Here is a 26,382-nt window from a genome sequence, read left to right on the forward strand (position 1 = left end):
ACAAGATTATTACCTCAGCATTAGTTAAGTGCCATGGAGTCGGTTCCGACTCATAGCGACCCTGTACAGGGTTTCCGAAGCTATAAATCTTTATGGGAGCAGAAAGCCTCATCTTTCTCTCACGGAAAAGCTGGTAGTTTTGAACTGCTGACCCTGAGGCTAGCAGCCTGATTCGTAACCACTACACTACCAGAGCTCCTTTCAGCATTAGTGGTGATGGTGGTGATGGTTATGTGCTATGGAGTCGGTTATCAGCATTAGTAGCAATGTGAAATGTGTAAAAAACCAGAAAACAAATTGTTGAGAGGAACCCTCCTACATTGCTGATAGAACTATAAAATGGTGCAACCTGCAACCACAGTGAAAAACAGAATGGCGCTTTCTCAAACATTGGAAACAGAAATACCCCATGACCCAGCAATCCCTCTACTTGGCATATATTCTCAAGAAACAAGAGCCGTAACACACACAGACACATGCACACCCATGTTCATCCTAGCACTCACTATTCACAACAGCAAAGGGACAACCTTAATGCCCATCAACAGAGGAATGAATAAACAAACTTTGGTACATAAACACAATGGAATACTGCACAACATCAAAGAATGATGAATATGCAAAACGTCTAGCATGGGTGAACCTGGAAGACATTGGTAGTGGTGGTGATGTGCCTTGAAGTCGGTTCCAACTCATAGCGACCCTGTACAGGGTTTCTAAGGCAGTAAATCTTTACGAGAGCAGAAAGTCTCATCTTTCTCCAGCAGAACAGCTGGTAGTTTCAAACTGCTGACCTTGAGATTCACAGCCCGATTTGTAACCACTACACTACCAGAACTCCTATGGAAGACTTTAGTCAATCACAAAAGGACAACTATTATATGAGAAAACACACTGTTGTAAAAAGGTAAGAAAAGGTTTTCTTGTGAAAATAAACATGATGGTTACCCTGGTGGGATGGGGGTGGAGGTAGTGGTGGTGGTGGTTACAGGGTAAGGAAAAGTTTTCTCAAGGTAGAGGGTAGATGCTGTTTTTAAGTACCGTCAAGTCAGTTCCAACTCACAGCAACCCTAAATAGTTTCCAAGGATTCAAGGCGAGTTTGAATCACTGACCTTGTAGTTTAAACCGACCTTGAGGCTAAAACTAACCTTGCAGTCCAGTGCTTTGTTCCACGTCGCCACAACAGGACTCCAGAGGGTAGACAGACACATATTAGCATGGGAGACGGGATCGATATACAAGACGGAGGCTAGCAGAGGACAGATAAAGGTAGCGGAAGACACGGAGGAATGCAAGAGTTAAAGTGAACACAGGTAAATACTGTTAGCTGATGGTACACAGAGGTGATTGCAATCATTGTAATGAAGCGAAGTATGTGATTTGTTGAATGTGAAACTAATGATCTGCTCTGTAAACCTTCGTTCAATCACAATTAAAAGTTAAAAAAAAAAAAAAGTTCAAACTTGTACAGACAAAAAATGGCTTCCATAAAAGTGCTACAGGGTATTTTCAAGCATCCATTTTATCCTCTATGAGAGGTCACTGTTCCTTGCTGTGGCAAAATACACATCATCATTTTATGGATACTAGAGTTCCACCTTTTCTCAACATTAATATAGGGATAAGTGAAATCTACCAGTTGTGACAGCACAGGAAATTAACATCTACATGAAATGTGTGTTACAGGCATAGTTCACTGTGGGCAAGCAGGTTTCTTATAAGGAACCATATGGTAAGTATTAATATGCCATTAGCCTCCTGTTACTTGATTTTGGGGAACCATTTTGTAAATATTATCTGGTGCCTGATTAAAAAACAGAAATTAAGATGCCAGTGTAAGATGTCACAAGTGTTCTGAAATTATACTGAAAGGTTATTTAAAAGAAGTTCAAAATGAAAATTTGACATCCGTGTATTTATTCCACAGCCAAAATAAATTATAACTTAAAGCCATAACATTTTTTAAAAGTTAAAGCAGAACTTGCGGCACAGCTGCATTAATAAAACAGACCTCAGTCTAAAGTGCAACAATAAACAGGTGTTCTCTGTTCCCATGGTGGAATAAATACACAGCAATTACACAGGAAATTTCAATAAGATCTGAGATGAGGCAAATAACCCTTTGAAACAAACTGCCCATGAACAGAGGCAAGCTGCAAATAATTTTCATTAACATTGTACTGCAAGATGGGAAAATCTCCAAGGTGGTTAAGAACTCACACTCCTCATTTTATGCACCAGGCCTTGGCTTGTCTGCCTTTCTTGGTCACATCTAAACCAAGAAAGGCTTCTGCACCCCATGCTCTGAAACAGCACCTCATCACAGATTGGCACGGAGGAGCCTGTATGCAAGCTTCATCTGTCATCTCCAGGGAAATCAGGGACCCAAGTGTGGAGAACAGCATCATTTGCTAAAACAATTGTTTTAACAGTCGGATGAGCTGACAGGCATATGCATTTCATGAGCAAGCCAAAATAATCTATCCATTTCATCTTACAATTAGGTAGCCCATCCAAGTTTAAAAAACAAAAAACAAAAAACAAAAATTGAAAAATAATGAAAAATAAAAATTCAAAGGATTTATGCCCCCAAATAAACCAGTCCTCCACAGTCTAGCTCATTTGTTCCGGGGCTGTGAAGCCATGTACAGGGCAACCAGGCAGTAGATGGTCCCTCCCAGTGTCAGTGCCATGGTGGTCCGGTAAAGCATTTGGTCAGGCAGACCTCGTTTCAGGTGAATGGGAACACCATCAGATTTCTGGAAGGAAAGAATTAACATGGATAGGTTGGTAAGAGCAAGCAACACTTCCAAGAAAATATTTTACAATATCAGGCTAAAAAAGAACAAGTTTCTCTACTTTATAACTAACCCATCAAAACACCACCGTGGAAAAAGCCCTAATCCACACACACACTAGCTGAAATGCTGGTACATTACCTGGTAAATACAGTTATAGCTTAGAAATCCAAAGCCATTCCAAAATGCAGCCCCAGGAAAGACGCAGGCAACAAATTACAAATTTCTAAACCAAGTCCCACATACTGCTAAACTACAGAATGAGCAGTGGTAAATTTTTAAAGGTGAAGGTACTCAGCAGCTGAACAAAGGTGTTCTATCTTCAGTTCAACACTGAGTTTGACTTCTGATCCCAAGTGGATGAAGTATGAGCACACCAAGTCCATTAACAGGTTCAAGACCATTCTGTATTCAACTGTCTTCTTTCCATTAAGCTATCAAACCCATTTAATAATGGTGGTGGTGGTGGTGATGTGCTGTGGAGTTGGTTCTGATTCATAGTGACCTTGTATAGGGTTTCCGAGGCTGTAAATCTCTATAGGAGCAGAAAGAAAGCCTCATCTTTCTCCCACAGAACTTCTGGTAGTTTTGAACTGCTGAGCTTGAGCTTAGCAGCCCGACTTGTAACCACTACACTACCAGATGTTTAACCCATTATTTTACCATCTCGAAAATCTTTTCTCTGCTGCAGCTTAAGACCCCAAATGTCCTTTTGTATCTTATCAGATTAATGGGGTTAAAGTGATCAAAATAAGCATGTTCGAATTGGGCGGCAAACCTCAGAATCAGCAGTTCAAAACTACCAGCTGCTCCACGGGAGAAAGATGAGGCTTTCTGCTCCCGTAAAGATTTACAGCCTCGGAAACTCTGTACTGGGTCGCTATGAGTCGGAACCGACTCCACGGCACATTACAACAACAACCCCTAAGTTGCACCTACATTTGGAGAAGGGGCAGTTAATGGGCAACGTCAGGCCCTAACCACTCAACTCTCTGTATGCAGATTTAACTTTAGCAAAATTTTACATTCTAATTTTGGCTTCTCTCCATTGATTTTGCAAACCCAAAAGGGTCTCCTCTGGTTCCAGCAACACCTCAGTGAATTTTAATATCCAGCAAGGAAAAAACAACTATAAAAAAACTCACTGCCAAAATCACTACATGTATCAAAATGCCAAATCTGTATATGTCTTTTGAATTATTCAGTGTTATCATACATGCTTTTGCTTCCCTCACCAATGGGTTATCAAAAGTTATACACGCAATTTGAAAAGCATACTCTTAAATAACGCTGAGAAAATTACCCATCCTCATAAGTTTCTACCTACTGAGGATTCAACTCGTTAACAGCTTAAACTAAGATCAAGAAAGTTTTATTTAGGAAAAAGAAGGAAAGTGGATAGTGAGCTAGATTATGACTCAGTTTCATAAGGAGTTTTTATCTCACAGGCATCTTCGCCCCACGGTGCTGATCTTTTCTTACCTGGAAAAACTTCTGCAGTTCTGGAACTTTATTTTTCCCAGCATAATCATACGCAGAATTGGAGGTCAATTTAGTTGGTGTGGCAAATATGATAGGCGGTGCTTCTGTGGAAACCACAGGCTTTAATCCCTGCAGGAAGAAATAAGTATGTCAAGTTGAAAGGACACTGGGCACCTGAAAAAACCTTCCAAGGTGTTGGCTGTCTGGAACAGTAAAAGTCATCATTCACCTCATGATATCGGTGGGCAGTTTCTACAAGGCTTTAGTTGGTCCTCCAACTTTCAACAAAACACGCCAGTTCACTTCTAAGCATGTCAAGAACTCCTTGCCATGAAGACTAGCAGGTAAGCAACCAATAACAACAAAGCCCCAATCTGAGGTCTAGAAATATCCACTGTGTCTACTAAATAGCTCTGAGGAGCCCATCAACGCTCCCCCTGTAATATCCCTACCCCTTTCAAGATTAGTCAAGGGAAAGTACTGGAGCCCCTACCCTTTGTGCCCTAAGAAAGGAGGGAATAATAAAAGGAAGACAAAATGTGGAAGAAAAAAAAAATCCAGTAAAAATTTATAATTTGTATGGCTTTAATTAGCAATTCAACCAAACCTGACCGACTGTCCCTTCTCTCCTCTGGATGAGCATATGTACTAACACAGACTCTAAACCCAGAGAGAACTCTAGAAACTTTCCCAGGCACACAGTAAAAAAAATAAATCATCTCAATTGGTAAGAGTCTGTAATTGTAAGAAATTTGTTTCAGGACCAAGAACCAAAACAAAACAAATATAAATAAACTAACTGAACTTTCAAATATTATTAAGTGCCATCAAGTCGGTGTAGACCCATGGTGATCCTGTGTAGGGATTCCAAAGAGTGTCTGGTGGATTTGAGCTGCTGACCTTGTGGTTCACACTGACCTTGCAGTCCAGCGTATTATCCTGAAGCACCACACCAGGACCCAAAAAATTAAAACATACACAGTAAAAATAAGAAAAGCTGTTTTCTCACCTGTGAAATATGGATAACAGTAACTCAATACTTTCTACTGAAAGGATAGCAAAAAAAAAAAAAAAAAATCAAACCCACTGCTACTGAGTCCATTTCAACTCATGACAGCCCCCTATAGGATAGAGTACAACTGCTTCACAGGCCTTCCAAGGCTGTGAACCTTTAGGGAGCTGGCTGCCTCATCATTTTCCTACAGAGCAGCTGGGGGTTGGAACCACTGGCTGCTTTTAGTTAGCAGCACAACATTAACCGTACCACTAAGGGCTCCTTGAAAGGGCTGCATGAAGTAACACAAATATGTGTCTAAAACAAATCTGGCATAAGAGCAGGTATTCAATACATTTAAACAGAATGGAATTTGAGGTTAAATCCATTGGATACCTGCAGTTCCCTCATCCACAAGGATAAAGGAGGGACACACACACACAGGCTTAAAAAGAAGTTAAGGGGAGCTCTCTAGAGTCAGTTCTCCCAAAACACCTGCAGATTAAAATAAAGAGTTACACACCAATAAAATCATCCTTTGGTATCAAATTCTAACTAGGAAATTATTTTTTTTTTACTTTTTATTGTGAATTGAGTGAAGGTTTACAGAGCAGTTTGACATTCAATAAATCATACCCATTGCTTCATTACAAAGATTACAATCTCCTCCATGTACCATCAGTTAACAGTATTAACCTCTATTGCTTTTAACTCTTGCATTATTCCTCCACGCCTCCCGATAACCTAATCTTTCCTCTGCCTATATTGATTCCCCATCACACATAATAACATGTGTCTACACCAGCTGCTCCTTGGAAACCCTATACAGGGTTGCTACAGGTCAGAAATGACTTAATGGCACACAACAACAACAACAACCCTCTAGCCCTGGGAGTCATGGTGTGCTTCTGTGGGTTACTGTGCCAGACTACAAAAAGCCATTTGAACTGCAAGGTTGGTGGTTCAAGTTCACCAGCCTGCTCCTCAGAAACCCTATACAGGGTTGCTATGGGTTAGAACCGACTCGATTGCACTTAACACCACCCTCTAGCCCGGAGTCCTGGTGTAGCGCTGTGGGTTAATGTGCTGGACTGCAATCTCATTTGAACCACAAGGTCAGTTGTTCAAACTCACCAACCGCTTCTTGGAAACCCTATACAAGGTCGCTATAGGTTGCAACTGACTCGATGGCACTTAATAACAACAAACCCTCTAGCCCATAAAAATTTCCTTCCCTGCCCCCAACCATCATAGAACATTTCTTCTATCAAGAAAACATTTTCTTACTTTTTATAACAGTGGTTTCATAGAATATTTGTCCTTTTGTGATTGACTAATGTCACTCAACATAATGTCCTCCAGGTTAATACATGTTCTGAGGTATTTTGCAGATTCATTGTTATTCTACAATGTTGCATACTATTCCATTATATGTATGTATCAAAGTTTGTTTAACCATTTTTCTGTTTATGAGCATTTAGGCTGTCTCCATATTTTTGCTACGGCGAATAGTGCAGCGATAAACATGTTGTTGTTGTTAAGTGCTGTCAAGTAAATTCCAACGACCCTGTGTAGGGTTTCTTAGGAGCAGCTGGTGAGCTTGAACTGCCGACCTTGCAGTTCAAACAGCTTTGCAGTCTGGCGCATTAACCCAAAACGTCACACCAGGACTCCAGAGATAAACATTGGTGTGCATATATCTATTTGTTTCACACCTCTTATTTCTGGGACATATTTCTATTTTCAACTCTTTGAGGAAGTACTACCATTTTCCACAGTGATTACTTCATTTTACAGTCCCACCAGTAAGCAGTGCAGAAGGGTTCCAGTCTCTTCACACACTTGCCAGCATTTGTTGTCACACACACACACCCCCGCCCTCCGTATTTGTTTTTAACTTTGCTATTAAGGAGTAAGGTGGACCCCTAGTGTGGTGCTGTAGGATCAGCACTGAACTGTGACTACAAGATCAGAAGTTCAAACCCACCAGCTGCTCCTTGAAAACCCTATATTGGGTTTTTTATAAGTTGGAGCTGACTCAAGGCACTTAACAACAAGGTGATACCTAGTTGTTTTGATTTGCATCTCTTTAACAGCTAATGATTATATTTCTTATGTCTTCTTTGGTGAAGTGTCTGTTATCTTATTATTTGTCTTTTTCTTGTTGAGATGTTGAAATTGAAGAAAAGCCTTTTGTCTGATATGTCATGGCCAAATGCTCAGAAAAAAAATGTGGGTTTTTTTTAGTTGAAAAGCAGAGCTCAAGTCCAACCTGTTTATTTTTAAAGATGAAAAAGGAAACTCCTTGCTCAAATTAAAATTGTCATCTGGCATCTGGTTCTTGATCTCTTCCAAGAAATCCAAATTGATGTGTAACTGACAAGCGCTGTTCTAAAGATCAACAACATGATATAACCTTGCTTGCTGAAAGTGAAGAGGACTTACAATACTTACTGATAGAGATCAAAGACCACAGCCATCAGAATGGGTTGCACCTCAATGAAAACAAAAATCCTCATCATTGTACCAATAAATAACATCATAATAAGTGGAAAAAAGATGAAAGTTGTGAAAGACTTCATTTTACCCGATCTACCATCAACACTCATGAAAACAGCAGTTAAGAAATCAAACAACGTATTGCATTAGGAAAATATGATGCATAAGACCTCTTTAGAGTGTTCAAGAGTACAGATAATAGTTTGAGGACCACAGCCTTCAATATGGGCTGCACTTCAATGTAAAGTAAATAAAAATCATCACTACTGGACCAGAAAATAACATCACGATAAATGGAGAAAAAAATTGAAGTTGTTAAAGATTTCATTCTGCCCAGATCAACCATTAACACTAATGGAAATAGCAGTCAAGAAATCAAATAACATATTGCATTAGGTAAATCTGTTGCACAAGACCTCTTTACAGAGCTCAAAAGCAAAGATGTCAGTTTGAGGACCAAGGTGTACCTGACCCAAGCCATGGTATTTTCAATAACTTCAAATGCATGCCAAACTTGGACAGTGAATAAGGAAAACTGTAGAAGAACGGATGCAACTGAGCTATGACGTTAAGAGGAGAATATTAAAAGTAAGGAGAGTTCTGGTTTTGGCGGGCAGCAGAGACAGCCAGGTAGGAATGGCTCCAAGGGGGAAGGATTGAAAACCCAGAGAAGCTGCGCTCACAGAATACTACCAGAGCTCTGGATCTAACCTAAGACACAGGGCGTCAGTTTCTCACACGTGCAAGTGAAAAAATCACAATATAAAGGAAAATACTGCGAGTTAAGAATCACTTGAGGCAGGACTCCCCCTGCGGCCACCCCGCCGTGCTGGAGTTCAGAGGCCGGGGCTACAGCCAGACTGACACTGGGAACAGCGCTAAAAGCAGCGCAGTGATATTTGGAAAAGGACGTCCGGAGGGTTGTTACACATTTTTACCTCCTCTTCCCTGTCGTGCCTTCTTTGTCCAGCCCGGTTCTAACCCATTGTTGTTGTTGTTGTTGTTAAGTGCCGTCGAGTCGGTTCCGACCCATAGCGACCCTGTACAGGGTTTCCGAGGTTGTACATCTTTACCGGAGCAGAAAGCCTCATCTTTCTCCAGCGGATCGGCCATAAGGTTCGCAGCCCGATTCGTAACCGCTACGCTACCAGAGCTCCTTTCTAACCCATAGTAACCCTGTCTAGGGTTTCCAAGCAGTGATTGTTGAGCTTGAACTGCCAACTATATGGTTCAAGACAACTTTGCAGTCCAGTACATTAACCTACAGCACCACATCAGGCCGCCCAGAAACTCTACACAGGGTCACAATGAGTTGGCACCAAATCAACAGCACTTAACAACAACAATAATCTTCCTCAGGAGAAGGCTGCTTCCTGCAGTTATCATCTTTGGGTTCTCTTTTTGTTCTTTCAAGTCTACAACATCTGTGTAATTCTCTTTATCAAATTCCCAGACTAACAAACTGGCATTTCATATGTAATACATAATACTACAAAAGGACTCTAATGTTAAATCTGGAAGAGAAACTATATAACAGTGTGGATAACGAAGCAAGCTTCTAATCTAAAATGTTTGGTAGTTACAGTATCAGGGGTCTGCACACTTTTTGGTAAGGAACCAGATAGTAAATAAGGGGTTTCAAAAAGTTTATGAAAGGAGTTCCGGTTTTGACAGGCAACAAAGACAGCCAGGTAGGAAAGGCTCCAAGGGGGAGGGATTGAAAACCCAGAGAAGCTCCGCTCAAGAAACACCACCAGAGCTCTGGATCTAGCGTAAGATACAAAGCGTCAGTTTCTCACATTCTCAACTCAAAGAATCATGCTATAAAGGTAAATACTGCAAGTCTGGAAACGCTTGAGACAGGACTCTCTCAGTGGCCACCCCAATCAGGCGGAGTTCACAGGGCTGGGCTACAGCCTGAACAGCACAGGGAACCGGCACTAAAAGGGGCGCAGTGACATTTCAACAGGAGGTGCAGGGAATTCTACACATTTTTTCCTCCTCTTCCCTGTCATGCCTTCTTTGCCCAGCCCAGAAGCCTTCAGGCAGGTGTGTGTGCACCTGCCCCCCTACACACACACACACAAAAAGTGCAACACTATGCCCATAGTTTTCTCACTGAACAGAATGAGCTTGGCAGCTGTTTATGACGTCGACCTGTGGGTCCCATCCCTAAAGTTAACTTGTGTGGGACACTTTACTAGGCAGATACAGCAAGAATAAACTTGGTCTGGCCTGACAGGACAAACTATATGAACAACCTGTAAAACCACAACATAAAAAAGACGAAGAGAATTTCGCTGTGCACACGCAGACACCTAACTTTACTTCAGAGACAAAAATAGTAGACAATCTTTCTCCCATTAACTTCACAATATCTATCTGTGCTGACTAGAGGGGCCTGAGCAAGCAGACAACCCCACCCACTGCTGGAGGCTTCTATGGTGCACACACACTGCCTGTGTAGCAAGGTAACTGGCCAGTTGGCCACAGTTTTATTTTTGTTTCAAAGTGGTGGTTTTTGTCTCTGGTTTTATATTGTTTTCACTCTTGGTCCTTTTGATCACAAATGTTTCCTAGAGGTGGTAGATTTTTCTCCCTATGTTACCCAAGAAGAGTCAGCAATCGTGGCCATATAGCCAAGCTACAAGCATATCTCATAATAGTCCATCATTGAGACAAGAGCCAGTAACAGCTGTTAAGCATTACATGCAAAAAGGGAAGCCTATCTCCTGATCATATCCACTGGGAGACAACCAGTAAGCTTAATAACATAGCAACAAACATCCATTTAAGCATTAAAAAACCCACAAAACCACTGGAAATGACAAACAAAAAACAAGAAAAGATCTCAAAACATGTCCAAAACCAGAAAAGAGTAACTGAGACAAATAAGCTGGAGACAGACAAAGGCTCCCCAGAAGAGGCAGAGCAGGTTTTGGATATTCCTGAGAAGGAATTCAGAAGAATGATATGGAAACAAATTAAAATGCTCCAAAAAGGGGTGGAGGAAAACAAGGAAGAAGTCAGGAAAGTACTACAAGAGCAATTAAATAAGACTGATACAGCATTGGAAATAATTCAAAACCTGCAAAAAGAGGTCAAAATGATTAATAATAAAATATCAGAAATGGACAATACACTGAAAGGGGAGAGGAGCAGAATAGATGGAAGCCAGAACCAGCGAGCTGGAAGACAAATCTCTCAATACTGCCAAGGTAGAAGAGCAAGCTGAAAAAAACATTAAAAAAAATCTGAAGAGAGTCTAAGATTCATGCTGGATAACATGAAAACGAACAACTTAAGAATTCTGTCATTCCGGAACAGGAAGAATCAGATAAGTCCACAGAGGAGATAGTTGAAGAGCTTCTGGACGAAAATTTCCCTAACATCTTGAAAGATGAGAAGTTAAGCATTCAAGAAGCCGAACATGCCCCAGGAAGGATAGACCCCAAAAGAAAGTCACCGAGACATATAATAATCAAGCTCTCCAAAATCAAAGACAAAGCGAAAAGCAGCCAGGGAGAATAGAAGTGTTACTTGCAAATCAGGTAAGTTCTGACTTCTCAGTAGAAACCATGCAGACAAGAAGGTAATGGGGAGACATATACAAAACCCTAAAAGAAAAATACTGCCAACTAAGAATCGTCTATCCAGCAAAACTATCAGTCTAATATGATGGTGCAATCAAACATTTCAGGATAAAAAGAATCTAAGAGATTTTGTCAAAACCAATCTAGCACTTCGAAATATCCTAAAGGGAGTTCTTTGGACTGAAAACCAGCAAGAACAAACAACCAGAGAATGACAGGTGTGGCAACACCACCTGAAACTCAATCAACAAATAGAGTCCAGAACAGAACAAAACTACAACTAATTCAAAGGAGTTGGGAGGTCAACTGAAGATCAAAATAATATCAATGTCAAAGAAGGGATAAATGTAGGAACAGAGATCCAGGTGGTGAGAATGTCAAGTAGATTACAGGATACAATAGATTCTCTTAAATGGAGAGAAAAGTTTAATAGATTATAAGGTAACCCCAAAGAAAATTAATACTTCACAACTTAGCATGAAATTGAACTTCCAAGCAAACAGGAAAACTAAGAAGAAATCAGCAAGAAACAGCAGAGAAAACATAAACTCAGCACAAGAGGCATGCAGAACAAATGAATGAAGAGCACTACCAAAAATTAATATAATGGCAGCAATTAATTGATACATATCGATAATTACATTGAATGTCAATGGATTGAATGCACCAGTGAAGACACAGAGTGGCAGATTGGATAAGAAAACAAGACCCTTCAATATGCTGCCTGCAAGAGACACACCTTACACACAAAGACAAAAACAGACTAAAAGTTAAAGGATGGAAAAAAATATACCAAGCTAACTGCAACACTAAACAAGCAGGAGTGGCAATTCTAATCTCTGATAAGTAAACTTCAAGACAAAAACCAGCATAAAACATAAAGAAGGACATTACCTCATGATCAAAGGGTCAATTGAGCAAGACAACATGACCATAATAAATATCTACACTCCCAATGAAAAAGCACCAAGTTATATAAAGCAAAGCTTACTATAATTGAAGAAAGAAATAGATAAATCTACAATTATAGTGAGAGATTTTAATACTCCACTTTCGAAAAAGAAACTCGACAAAGTTACAGAGGAACTAATCAGCACAATCAACCAACTTGACCTCATAGACATGTATGTACAGAGCATTCAACCCAACAACAGCACAATATACTTTCTTCTCCAGTGCACATGAACATTCTCCAGAATTGACCATGTGTTAGGTCACATAGCAAGCCTAAATTTACAAACATCAAAATACTACAGAGCATTTTTCAGACCACAATGCTATAAAACTAGAAATCAACGAGACGACTAAGGAAATATATATGGACAAGAAGGAGACCCAGGATAAGCAAAGTACTGCTCAACAAGAAGAAGGTTAGAAGGCTCTCCCTCCCCAATTTCAAAATCTACTACATGGCTACAATGGTCAAAACAGCCTGGTACAGGTACAATGAAAGATACATTGATCAATGGAACAGAATCGACAATCCAGAAATTAACCCATCCACATACAGCCAACAGATCTTTGACAAAGTACCTAGGTATGTTACATGGGGAGGACACAGTCTCTTTAACAGATGGTACTGGCAGAACTGGAAAGCGATATGCAAAAGACTGAAACAAGACCTTTACCTCAAGCCTTATACAAAAACCAACTCAGCATGGATTAAAGACCTAGATGTGAATCCCAAAATTATGAAAGTCATCAATGAAAAAAATAGGGACAAATATGAGGACTCTAATACAGGGAATACACAGACTATCAAACATTTTGAAAAAATCTTTTGCAATGACAAATCAGACACGGGACTCATTTATAAAATATATAGTAAACTACAATACCTCTATAAGAAAAAGACAAATAACCCAATTAAAAAACGGGCACAGGACATGAACAGACACTTCACCAAGGAAGTGATCCTGATTACTAGCCATTAGAGAGATGCAAAACAAAGCAACAATGAGATCTGCTCACACCAGCAATAACAGCAAAGATAAAAAAATTAGAAGATAATAAATGCTGGCGAGGATGCAAAGAGACTGACACCCTCCTACATTGTTGGTGGGATTGCAAAATGGTCCAACCACTCTGGAAAGCAATATGGCGCTTCCTCAGAAGGTTGTAAATATAAATAACTTATGACCCAGCAATCCCTCTACTTGGTATTTACCCACAAGAAATACGAGCCATAACACGAGTAGATATATGTTCACCAATGTTCAAAACAGTGCTATTTACAATAGCAAAAAAATGGAAACAGCCTAAGTGCCTATCAATTGAAGAATGGGTAAACAAATTGTGATACATACACACAATGGAACACTATGCTACCTTGAAGAACAAGGAAGCTGCAAGCCACCGCATAACATGGATGAACCCTGAGGACATTATGCTGAGTGAAATTAGTCAGTCACAAAAGGAGAAATACTGCATAGGACCATTATTGTAAAAGAGTAAGAAAAAGAACCCACACTAAAAGGGGAAATTATATATATATATATGCTGATCACCAGGATGTATAGGATGTATAGGATGAGAGGAGGAGAGGGAGGGAGGGAAAGATAGAGTACTGGGTAGGGAATAGACACAGGATAGCTTGGGTGTGTGTATGGGGGGGAATACACAAGAATGGGGAGGGGAAAGGAAGAACAGGCTGATGGGAGAACAGTTAGGCAGGTTTGAATGGGCTAAGAGGGACAGAGGTAAATGATGATGTATGCACAACCTTGGAACAACAGGGCTCTTGGATACAGGGATTGAGGCATGGTTTATAGGGGTAAAAGAGGGGAATAATGTTAAGATGCTTGGCTGTCTTTTGAATCTTGGTTTCCCTTGCCTACCATTGGGTACACACATGGGTGGGGGATTAGCCAGAATCATTACTACAGAAAGCTTGTAAGTCTGTCTTCAGCCTGTAACTGATTGGAATACCTTAAAGGGGGCTAGAAGTTGCCCAGTGAAAGAGGCTCCCTGTGGAGCCTTTACAATGCAAAAGACCACAGGTGAAATCCAGAACCCCATCCAGAACCAACTGAGGTAGGAAATTTCCACTGGAAAGGACTGGTAGACCAGCCTGGAGCAGTTAGAAGAACAGATGATACTCTGTGAAAGAAAGACCAGCAGGAAAAAGTCTGAAACAATAACACCAGTCTGAATGATTACTACAAGAACAAGTAAACTGTTTGCCTGGGAGCCATCAAGACAAGGGGTCCAGACTTCTCAGAGCATACCCCCTTCCAAGACTGAGACTCAAGGGGAATACATGAGCAGGCATGTGGTCTGGCTGGTGGCCACGTTGGTCACCGATAAGGGGAAAAGGAGGTAAAAACAGCAATGAAGTTGTGAGCTAAGCCCGACCACATTCAATAGATCTCTGTGAACCCAGGTGGAGACCTGGATAGCCAGCAATATGGCAAGACCCGGGGACTGCTGGGCCCAGAGGCAGTGATGTGGCCACAGAGGACTAGAGAGGAGAGTGAAGCGTCCAGCTGATATGAAGTGAGGGGAGATACACAAGAACACCCATACTTGCAGATAGTACCCATTGATCTGGCTTTGATGGTTGGATGATCAGAACTCAACTAGAAGAAGAAAGAGGGGAAAAAAAAGAGTAATATACTACAATTTGATGAACTATACCTATACTTATGGATGCAGTAGCTCAAAAAAGAGAACAAATCTTTACAGCGAAGATCACTCCCACCCCCTCGGTACACAGGGTTAACCGGGATGGAAAACTTAGACATTGGCTACCCAAAATGGGGGGCCTATAAAGGCAAGAAGTGACTGGCTTACAAGCTTTCAAGACAGAGCCTCGTTCCAGGCGGGGCAGGGGAAGGTAGAATCACCACTGAATGATTTCCAATCTGTTGAGATGGGGCTGGCAAAAGGAAATGGGGTAAGACTCTTGTGGTACAATAGTGAATAATTGCCACCAGGACTGACTGTGAGGGTAGGAAATATAGAGATAGATGTTTTTTAACAAAAGGAGGAGAGTGCTTGATTTTGCAGTCCAGGAGCGGAGGTCACTGGGACCATCAAGTGAGAAGAATGGAGTGTGGGGCCCTCCACACTCCAAGAATAGAGACAGAAACAATGACATGGACAGATGGAGTGGCTGGGGACACTGGACTCAGGGAGGGAGAAGGGCTGTGTGCTGGCAGCTGAGGGGTGGGCCTATGTGGTGTATGTACCCTTTGGTTATTTGATGATGCATGGAGGGGATTGTAATCATTGCAATGAAACAAAATACGATAGGATGAGTGTAAAGCGGATGTTCTCCCATAATAAAGAATTTTTTTAAAAAGTACTATGGACTACCAAAAGAACAAACCAATCTGTGTTACAATAAGTACAGCCAGAATGGCCAGACTTCATCTCTCATACTTTGGACATAATGACAGGAGGGATCAGTCGCTGGAGAAGTATATCATATGTGGTAAAATGGAGAGTCAGAGGAAAAGAGAAAGAGATGGACTGACATAGTGGTGGCAGTGATGGGCTCATATTAGCAACGCTTTGAGGTTGGCACAGGACCAAGCAGTGCGTAGGGTTGTTATGAGTGGGTACTGACTGGATAGCACCTAACAACAATCAATTGCTTAAAAACAACAATCCATTTCAAGAAAAATATAGGACAGTTGTTAGCATACAGTCCGTATTTAACACAGTCAGAGACTCAGAGACAGAGATGAGAAAGAGAGGTCCTAACTAATAAGGTTGAACCCACCCAGCAGCAATTCAGGAAAAAGGCCTGGAGATCTGCTTTTGTAAAGCTTGTTGTTACTGTGTGTTGTGAAGTTGATTCCAACTCACATCAACCTTATGTCACAGAATAGAACTGCCTATATGGTTTCCTACAAAATGGCTGGTAGATTCAAACTGCCAACCTTTCACCACCAGAGTTCCTTCTATACAGATGACAGCCACCAAAAACCCTACGGAGCTTACTTCTATTCTTTAACACATAGGGTCAACAGGAGTCAGAACTGACTTGATGTTCACTGGTTTGTTGTCTTTTAACAACTGAGGTAACTAAGCTCAAAGGGATCTCTATTGAATTGCAGAATTTGAGACACTCTCCATCATTTTGTGAGCTCACTGTATTGTCTAAGGATCACTTCCCCTTGAAAGCAAAAATTAAATAACCCTTTTTACCAAGCATTCCAAAAAACGGTTTGAAATTAAATTCATGTTTTGACAGGACGAATATGAGAGCATTTTTAGAAGGGATTAGACCTAATTGCTTTGTGTTTATTCACCCAACAAATGATTCAAACTGAAAAGTTTGTGAATACTATCATGTCTTAGAGTCGTATCAGCCATCTTAACAGCTTCAAAGGTTCCCATTTAAAATACTATAAAGCATGGGCTTGGTATTTTAAATGTTATCTATAATCCCATCAATTATAAATCGTACATTTTCCTCCAATCTTTCTCCATATACATCTTTACAGTCTCTGTGCAAAATCCTACATCCTACTTTTTTCATTTATAATAAGCATTTCCTTTAGGTTCCCATACAATGTCCATAAATAACACTAAATTTACTCCTCACAACAACCCTACAAATGAGGTGTTTTCAGCCCATCTTTTGTTGTTATTGTTGTTAAGTGCCTTTGAGTACAGATAATTACAACAAAGCTCAGAGATGCCATAAAAAAAGATGGGGTTCAAACCTACACATTTTAAATGCACAATACTATCATCAGGATCCACCACTAGTCTGTCAGGTTGTCGTACTGTGTTGGCTTGCATACTGCTGTGATGCTGGAAACTATGCTATTTTAAATATCAACAAGGTCACCCCTGGTGCAAAGGTTTCAGCTGAGCTTACTAGACTAAGACAGACTAGAAAGATGGAGGGGCGCGCTACTTCTGAATACTTACCCACTGAAACACTAATGAATAGCAGTGAGGCAATGTCAGACAGCACCAGAATACAGAATTTTGAAACATGATGAAGAGCACCTAAATACTGTCAGATACAGTGTTAAGAGATGAGCCCCCTTAGGTTGGAAGGCAATCAAAACACAACTAGGGAAGTGCTGCCTCCTCAGAGGAGAGAAGACTATGATGACACCAATGGAGGAAAGCTTTCAAGAGCCTCATTTGCTGATGGGGTACAACTCAAAATGAGGAGAAACAGCTATAAATATCCATCAGAGCATAGACTGTATGAAGAAGGCATCTAAGAAAATTGGAAGTTGCCAAAATTATTTATAATGTTTAACAATCGATATCCTAGGCATTGTTGTTGTTAAGTACCGCAGAGTCGGTTCCAACTCATAGTGACCCTGCACAGGGTTTACGAGGCTGTAAATCTTTATGGGGGCAAAACGCTTCAACTTTCTCCCACAGAACTGCTGGTAATTTCAAACCGCTGACCTTGAGGTTGGCAGCCCGATTCATAATCACTACACTACCAGAGCTCCTAAATGGGCTGGTTTCTTGGCCATTTTGAATCTGACAATCACATGGTTTACTATGCTGGGGATGACAAATTCAAGAGGAATGTCATCACACATTTGATCAAAAGGAGCTTTGGTAGCATAGTGGTTACGAGCTGGGCTGTTAATCTCACTGTCAGAAGTTCAAAACTACCAGCGATTCTACACGAGAAAGATGAGGCTTTCTGCTCCCATATAAAGATTTATAACCTTGGAAACTCTATAAGGGGTCGCTATGAGTTGGAACAGATTCCATGGCCCATAACCACCACCTCCACTTCAAAACAACATTTCTAGATCTATCTTGAAGTATAATGCTGTCTGTGATACAATAATATCCTTACACCTATAAGGAAGACCAGTTAATATCACTATTATTATTTATGCACCAACCACTAACAGCAGTGTTGATATAACTGGAGAATTAGACTAACTTCTTCAGTCTGAAATTGATCAAACAGGCAATCAAGATGTACTGATAATAACTATGGTGACTGGAATGCAAAGGCTAGAAATGAAAAGCAAGGATCAGTAGTTAGAAAATATGACCTTGGTGATAGAAATGGTGCTGGACAGAATTTTCCAACACCAATGATGTATTTATTGTAAATACCTTTCATAAACAACTTAAAAGATGACGACATACATGTACCTCACCAGACAGAATACACAGAAATTAAATTGACTATTATCTGTGTGAAAAGATGGTGGTGGTGGTGGTGGTTATGTGCCGTGGAGTCGGTTCCAACTCATAAGGACCCTGTACAGGGTTTCTGAGGCTGTAAATCTTTTCGGGAGCAGAAAGTCTCATCTTTCTGACTCATAGCAACCCCATATAAAGTTTCTGAGGAGCAGTTGGTGTGTTTGAACTACCGACCTTGAGGTTTAAACTGACCTTGCAGTCCAGAACTTATCCTACAGTGCCACACCAAGAGTCCAATGAGTCCACATCATGTTAAATGGAGAAAAGACTGTCAAAGACTTCATTTTGCTTGGATCCACTATCAACACTCATGGAAGCAGCAGCCAAGAAATCAAACAACATATTGCATTAGGCAAATCTACTGCACAAGACCTCTTTAAAGTGTTTTCAAGAGCAAAGCTGTCAATTTTAGGACTAAGATGTGCCTGACCCAAGCCATGGTATTTTCAGTAGTATCAGATGCATGTGGAAGTTAGACAATGAATAAAGAAAACTGTAAAAAAATTGATGCATTTGAGTTATGGTACTGGAGAATATTAAAAGTGCCATGGACTGCCATAAGAATAAACAAACCTGTGTTGGAAGAAGCGCAGCCAGAATGCTCCTTAGAAGGCAGGATGGTGAGACTTTTGTGTCTCTTACTTCAGACTTATTATCAGGAGGGAACAGTCCCTGGAACAGGACAACAGTGAAGGGACACTGAAGGAGAGGAAGACCCCGAATGAGATGGACTGGCACAGTGAAGCAGCAACGGGCTCAAGTGTAACAATTGTGAGGACGACACAGGCAAAAGACAGTGTTTTGTTCTGCTGTGAATAGGAGTCAGAGTTGACTGTACAGCACCTAACAAAACCCTATCAATAACTTATCAGTCTTAGACCCCACGGTAAAAGGAGCTAATTTTGTGGTGAGGTAGTTCACCTACTCACCATTACACCTCTTAGCAATTTAAGGGCGATCAATGTTTCTAGTGTACCAAAGCAGCAAATCATTAGCCTTAAGAAGCTCAAGAATGGACTTGACCAGGAAGCTATGTTTACAGGAGGGGATCCAAAGTGAATCTCCTTAGCTGGACCTCTTCAAAGAATAGTGGTGGTTCAATTGCTGCTTTCTCACCTTCCAGGTTCAGTTTCCAGGAATGTACTTCATGTGAAGCCACCACCCATCTGTCAGAGAAGGCTTGCATGTTGCTATTATGAGTCAGAACCGACTCCACAGCAGATAGCCACCATGATGCTTAACAAGTTTCAGCAGCACTTCCAGATTAAAACAAAATAGGAAACAACAGTAAAGCCTAGTGATCATACTTCCAGAAATCAGCTAATGAAAACCCTATGGTTCACAACTGTCCATTTTGTTCCACTTTGGTCCCTGCAGTGCAACGGGTTCATTCTGACCTTACGTTTGTATCTCTGCCAAGATTATTTGCTAGGCCCCAATCTTGCAAAGAGATTGGACAGTTTATTATGCAAATAAGGTGCCTGTGGCCTACCATGGAACTGGTCAGTTTTGGTCTTAGTGAGAAGAGTGGACATAAAACAGATAATGCCACAGGCATTGAGGGGGACTTTACTACCAACAAGAGACTAGAGCAGAATACATCCTTTGAGCGTGGATTCCCTGTGCTAGGAACCTCCTAGACCCAGGGCAGACAGAACTAGCACTGAAGATGGTACAAGAAGGCACAACAGCAGCATTACATGGGAAGCTGACAATTGGGATAAGATGGCTGCAGTGGGCTTCCCAAGGAGTGAGTGAGCTGAGCACCTGTAGCCAAGAGGCTTGCTAGGTATCTCTGGGTACATGTAAGAGAAGCTAAGGAGCTATAACTCTTAACTGAGTGGTGGCAGAGGCCAGGCTGAGAGGGGGTTGGTAGCAGAGGCTGCCTGTGGGCATGGCCAAGGAGCTCAGTGTTGTCTTTACTGAAAGCTGCCTTTACTAAAGAACTGTATCTTGTCTCCTGAGTTGTTCCTGTAACTTCCAAGCAGTGGGTCTGGTTTTGGTGGTATATACATACAATTAAATCCTACCTAGAAATTACATGGAAATAACTACAGAGTCCTGGTGTGGCATTGTGGGCTAATGCAATATACTGCAAGGTTAGTTTAAAGTGCAGTCCTTGGTTCAAACTCACCAGCTGCTCCTCAGAAACTCTATACAGGTTTGCTATGTGTCAGAACCAACTTGATGGTACTTAACAACAACAACTACTAGTACATGTAACATGGATGAACCTCAAAAACATTGTATTGAGAAGAAAACGCCTTACTAGAAGAGTACATACTATGGATCCACTTATATGAACTTCAAATAAAAGTGTAACTAATTTATGGTAATAGAAGTCAGAATAGGAAGGTAGGCAGGGATTGACTGGGAAAGGGTATGGGCGACCTTGCTGAAGTGATACAACACTCGACAGGTTCATATACATATGGGTGACATATACATATACATTTGTCAAAACTCATGAAACTATAACATGTAAGATCTGTGCATTGAAAAATACTTCATAGTAGAAGCAAATATGATAGAAATAGCTATTTTCCTATGACCTGTAAAGGAAATCATTCTATCTGTACTGACAATGACTTCTTTAGAACTTGTCACCAATTTGGTTTTGGTGACACCACAGTGGGTTTCCCTTCTAAAAGTGGACTGTTCTTGTAAAGTTTCCCTCCTCTACATGGTGCTGTAGGATCAGACTGGACTGCAAGCCTCAAGATCAGCAGTTTAAACCCACCAGCTGCTCCTCTAATACCCAGGATCACTATGAGTCAATGGACTCAAAGGCACTTAATAACAACAACCCTCCCTTCATGTTTCTGTAGTCTAATCTGGGTCCTACTGATCGTATGGATCTACTGACCTAAACAAAACTGAGCCGGGTTTAGTCATTGAGTCTCAAGTGAGGACCCTGCAAATGAGGAAGTTTATTGATTGACTGGGATGACCGTATGGTCCTAGGAGAGCAGGACAAGGAGAATGTTGTTGTTGTTAAATACCATGGAGTCGATTCCAACTCATAGTGACCCTGCACAGGGTTTCTGAGGCTGTAAATCTTTACAGGAGCAGAAAGTCTCATCTTTCTCCTACAAAACGGCTGGTAGTTTTGAACTGCCGTCCTTGAAATTAGCAGCCCAATTCGTAACCATTGTGCTACCAGAGGAGTCCTGGTATGGCGCTGTGGGTTAATGCACCAGACAGCAAAGCCATTGAACTGCAAGGTCAGCAGTTCAAGCTCACCAGTTGCTCCTTAGAAACCCTATGCAGGGTCGCTATGGGTCACAACCGATTCGATGGCACTTAACAACAACATGCTACCAGAGGAGTCCTGGTGTGGCACTGTGGGTTAATACGTCAGACTGCAGTCGTTTGAACTGCAAGGTCAGTGGTTCAAGCTCACCAACTGCTCCTCGGAAACCCTATACAGGGTCACTAGGGTGGGAATTGACTGGATGGCATTTAACAATAACAACGCTACCAGAGCTCCTTGGGACATGCTTAAAACCACCCAGATAGTTATCTCAGGAATTAAGCAGCTGCAAAATATAAAGGAAGTTTATAAGTTAGCTAAGATGACCTTATGGACCTAGAAGGAGAATAGGAAAGGAGAATGGTGGTGGTGGCGGTTGCGTGCCATGGTTGTTGTTGTACCGACCCATAGCATCCTTATGCACAGCAGAACGAAACACTGTCCGATCCTGGGCCAACTTCACTACTGTTGCCACGCCTGAGTCCATCGATGCTGCCACTGGGCCAATCCATCTCTCTGGGGGTCTTCCTCTCTTTCTCTGACCCTCCACCGTACCAAACATGATATCCTTCTTCAGTGACTGGTCCCTCCTGACAATATGTCCAAAGTATGAGAGACAAAGTTTGGCCATCTTGGCCTCCAAGGAGCACTCTGGCTGCACTTCTTCCAAAACGGATCTATGGGTTCTATGGGCAGCCCATGGCACTTTCAATATTCTCTTCCAACACCATAACTCAAAAGCATCAATTCTTCTACAGTCTTCCTTATTCACTGTCCAGCTTTTACATGCATATGAGGTTATTGAAAATACCATGGCTTGGGTCAGGTGCACCTTTGTCCTCAAGCTGACATCTTTGCTCTTTGACACTTTAAAAAGGTCTTGTACAGCAGATGTGCCTAATGCAAAATGCTGTTTGATTTCTTGACTGCTGCTTCCGTGAGTGTTGATAGTTGATCCAAGAAGAACGAAGTTCTTGACAACTTCAATCTTTTTGGAAAAAGAAACAATAAGGCAATAAACTTCCCCAAACATTCTACCTTTTAGGGAAAAAGAAACTATCTGGGTGAGTTTTGTGGTCCTGATGTGCCATGGAGTCAGCTCCGATTCATAGCAACTCTATACAGGGTTTCTGTGGCTGTAAATCTTTACAGAAGCAGAAAGCCTCATTGCTCCTATGAAAGGGCTGGTAGTTTCGGACTGCCGACCTTGAAATTAGCAGCCCAATTCATAACCACTACGCTACAGTCCTATTCTCCTTGTCCTAGGAGCACTGGTAGCGCAGTGGTTACGAATTCGGCTGCCAACCTCAAGGTCAGCAGTTCTATACTACCAGCCATTCCGTGGGAGAAAATGAGGCTTTCTGCTCCCATAAAGATTTACAGCCTTGGAAACCCTGTGCAGGGTCACTGAGTTAGAACTGACTCCATGGCACATCACAATCACACCCACCCAGATAGTTATCTTAGGAATTAAGCAGTCAAGACCTCAATGGTAAAATGTTTGAGGAAGTTTGTTCATTTATTGTTTCTTTTTCCCTAAAAGGTAGAATGTTTGGGGAAGTTTATTGCCTTGTTGTTTCTTTTTCCAAAGAATGCTATCTTGATATTAAAATAGATGAAGTATACATCCAAACGTAATTTACCCAATATAATGTACCTGGATCTTTGTGAAAAACAGGATGGTCTTGAGAAATGATTCTTTCTGTCCTACAGACTTCTGGCTTTCTGCTAATAAAGCTTGGACTGGACCTCTCTCCCCATCTCTGTGATTGACCACAGTGACAGGCGTCAAACCCTTGTGTGGTTTGGCAACACTATCTTCTACCCTATTGCAGTGCAGTAATTATTATATAAATAATATAAAATAAAAAAAATATATAAAAAAATAAAAGTGTCTCTTTTAGCCACAGTTTTTGTGAGCTCCCACCAAACAACATTTTTGCCCTGATGGGTCTGGGTGAAAGAACACAAGAGCAGATGATGACAGGAATATATGACTCCACTGTGAATGGTTAAGAGTCCATTTTGATTGTAAAACCTGGAACTTAAAATGAGCCATCTCGAAAGTGGGACTGGGACAATCTCACGACCTCCAAAGAGGAGCTAGGAACAGAACACGTCCTTTGGACCCCACAATTCCTGTGCATTAAACCTCTTCAACTCAGGGAGGAGTAACAGACAAGCAGCAGCATCAGAGCCAAGATTCAGAGCACAGATGGTGCAGTGGGTCTCCCAGCCCACGGAGCAAGGAAAGCTGAGTGACTGGGCAGGGGGCTTGCTTGCAGAGTGGGGTGTCTTCAGACACTTAGAGAGTTAAGTTTGCTGACCCATGGAGCTAAGCCAAGAGCCTTTGGCTTAGCACAGAATGAGTACCTTTGAACGCTGTCAGCAGTCTGAAAAGAGCTTTGTTGCCCAGGCAGAGAGGTGGCCTGTGGTCATGGCTGAGGAGAGGCTGCCCTGACTAGAAGAAATGTGCCCTTAACATTTCTGACCCTGAATTGTAACTTGTTAGCTTTCTTATGGAATGGGATGGCTCTGTAGGATAAGCAGTGAACTCTGAACCAAAAGGTCAATGGTCCAAGCTCACCAAACACTCCACAGGAGAAAGATAAGTAAGGCTTTCTGCTCCCACAAAGATTTACAGCCTTGGAAATCATATACAGGATTGCTATGATTTGGAACCAACTAGACTCAACAGCACTTAGCAACAACTTTCGCAATAAACCCCATAATATGGAATCTGAGTTCTGTGTGGCCATTGCAATGAACAATCAAACCCAGCAGAGCAGTGAGTACTGTGGCAGGAACGGCTGGGGGCACATTTTTTCCACCTATACACTCTGCACAAATTCTAGTTATCATCTATAGGCTGAAGGAATGCAAATCTCTCTGTTGACCTCCGTATTTACAAATCTAGCTGCTACCAGACATAGTAAATCATCAAAAACACAACCTTTATAAACCTGGATTCTTTCTCCCCACTCTCTCCCCCCAAATTGCCCTTCTTATCTTAGTTAATGGAGTCCTGGTGCGGTACAGTAGGATAAGCACTGGACTGAAAGGTCGGTTCTAACCCACCATTCACTCCTCGGGAAACTTATACAGGGTTGTTGTTATTGTTGTTTTGTGCCATGGAGTCGGTTCCGACTCATAACGACCCTGTACAGGGTTTCTGAAGCTGTAAATCTTTATGGGAGCAGAAAGACTCATCTTTCTCCCGTGGAACACTTGGTAGTTTCGAACTGCTGTCTGTAAGATTAGCAACCCAACTGGTACCTTCTACGCTACCAGAGCTCCTTAATTTACTATGTGTAAAAACTGGCACTTAACCACATCTAATCTTAGATTGAATTGTTCTTAAACAACCTCTCTCCAGCAAGCTGTAGTGCCCTGCAGGAAAAGAAGAGAAAGGCAACAATACTGGAGCATTCTTTAAATCCTACCAGGGTCCCTGACAATCCCAGTCGCTTTCCAACATGCATATACTTTCTGCCCTTCCCAGGGTACTCTACAGATTGACAGGAACCAAGACATGATCTCAGACTCAGTATCTAGAGATTACCACCTATCCAGATTGGCACTGTAGGATCAGCACTGGACTGCAAACCACAAGGTCTGCAGTTCAAACCCACCAGCTATTCCTCGGAAACCCTATACAGGGTCGCTCTGGATCGGAACCGACTCCACAGCACTTAACAACAAATCCAGTACCAACACCTGCCAGAGACTGCTAGTCACTTGACGTACACCTTGTAAAAACAGCACTGAAATTTCCCTCCATGAAACTGAAATTACAATAAATTACGTAACTCAGGCCAGATCACATAATTAAAGCAAAGCAGCACAGCTGGATTTGAGCCCAAATCTGTCTCGGACTCTATAAATGCCTAATCTCTACACTACACTACCAATGGCTGGATTACAAATGGTCCAATCTGAGTGACCTTTTCTGACCTCCCAAATAAGGGATCTTTCAACCATTTCACAGTTGGGAAACAGTGCTCGTTGCCTGTCAATGCCCAGTCCTGGTTCCCCGGAACATTAGAAGGAACACGTTAAGATTCTAAACCTGGATTGGACTACAACTTTTCCCCATGCTGTCAACCCTATTCTCAATTTCGTGCTTAGTTAGGTGAGGCCGCTTTGGGGGACTCTGGCTCCGGGGTAGCTACAGGGCACCAGGGAGGCAGAAAAGTGAACCTCCACATAAAGAGAGGGCAGAAGTCCAGCACTCATCGGATCACATTATGATCCTTGACAAGCCTCTTCCGCTTAGACAAGCAACGACCCTAAGGGTCACCTTGACCCTTGCTGAGTGTCAATCCCAACTTCCTTGCAGCACCAGCTCCTTCGTGGGAACAGCTCTAGAAAGAGAAGCCTCGATGACTACAACAAACCGGCATGGCGAGGCCCTGGGGCTAACAGGAGAAATGAACCGGACCGCGAACAGAAGCTTCCCCGGCTCCAACTCCGCGATTGCCTGGAGCTGAAGGCTGGAGCTGCCAGTTCCCCTCTGCGAGTTGGCGCTGCGCGACCCATACCTGCGGACTATAAGCCTCAGAAGCCCAGGCTCCAGCCAACTTCTGCGTAAAGCCACTGAATTTGTAGTACAT

The 26,382-nt window shown here is 41.8% G+C and overlaps 1 protein-coding gene across 1 annotated transcript; it reads right to left on the reverse strand.

Moving 5' to 3' along the window:
- Positions 1-2,619: 2,619 nt before the first annotated feature.
- LOC102811708 (cytochrome c oxidase subunit 7A-related protein, mitochondrial-like) lies at positions 2,620-26,382 on the reverse strand. Its single transcript, XM_006839398.1, has 3 exons — positions 26,311-26,382; positions 4,282-4,410; positions 2,620-2,760 (listed from the first exon to the last, which is right to left on the reverse strand). Exons 1-3 carry the CDS (start codon positions 26,380-26,382, stop codon positions 2,620-2,622), a joined length of 342 nt encoding a protein of 113 aa, XP_006839461.1.

This window comes from Chrysochloris asiatica, unplaced genomic scaffold (assembly GCF_000296735.1).
Source record: "Chrysochloris asiatica unplaced genomic scaffold, ChrAsi1.0 scaffold00024, whole genome shotgun sequence".
Classification (NCBI taxonomy): Eukaryota; Metazoa; Chordata; class Mammalia; order Afrosoricida; family Chrysochloridae; genus Chrysochloris; species Chrysochloris asiatica.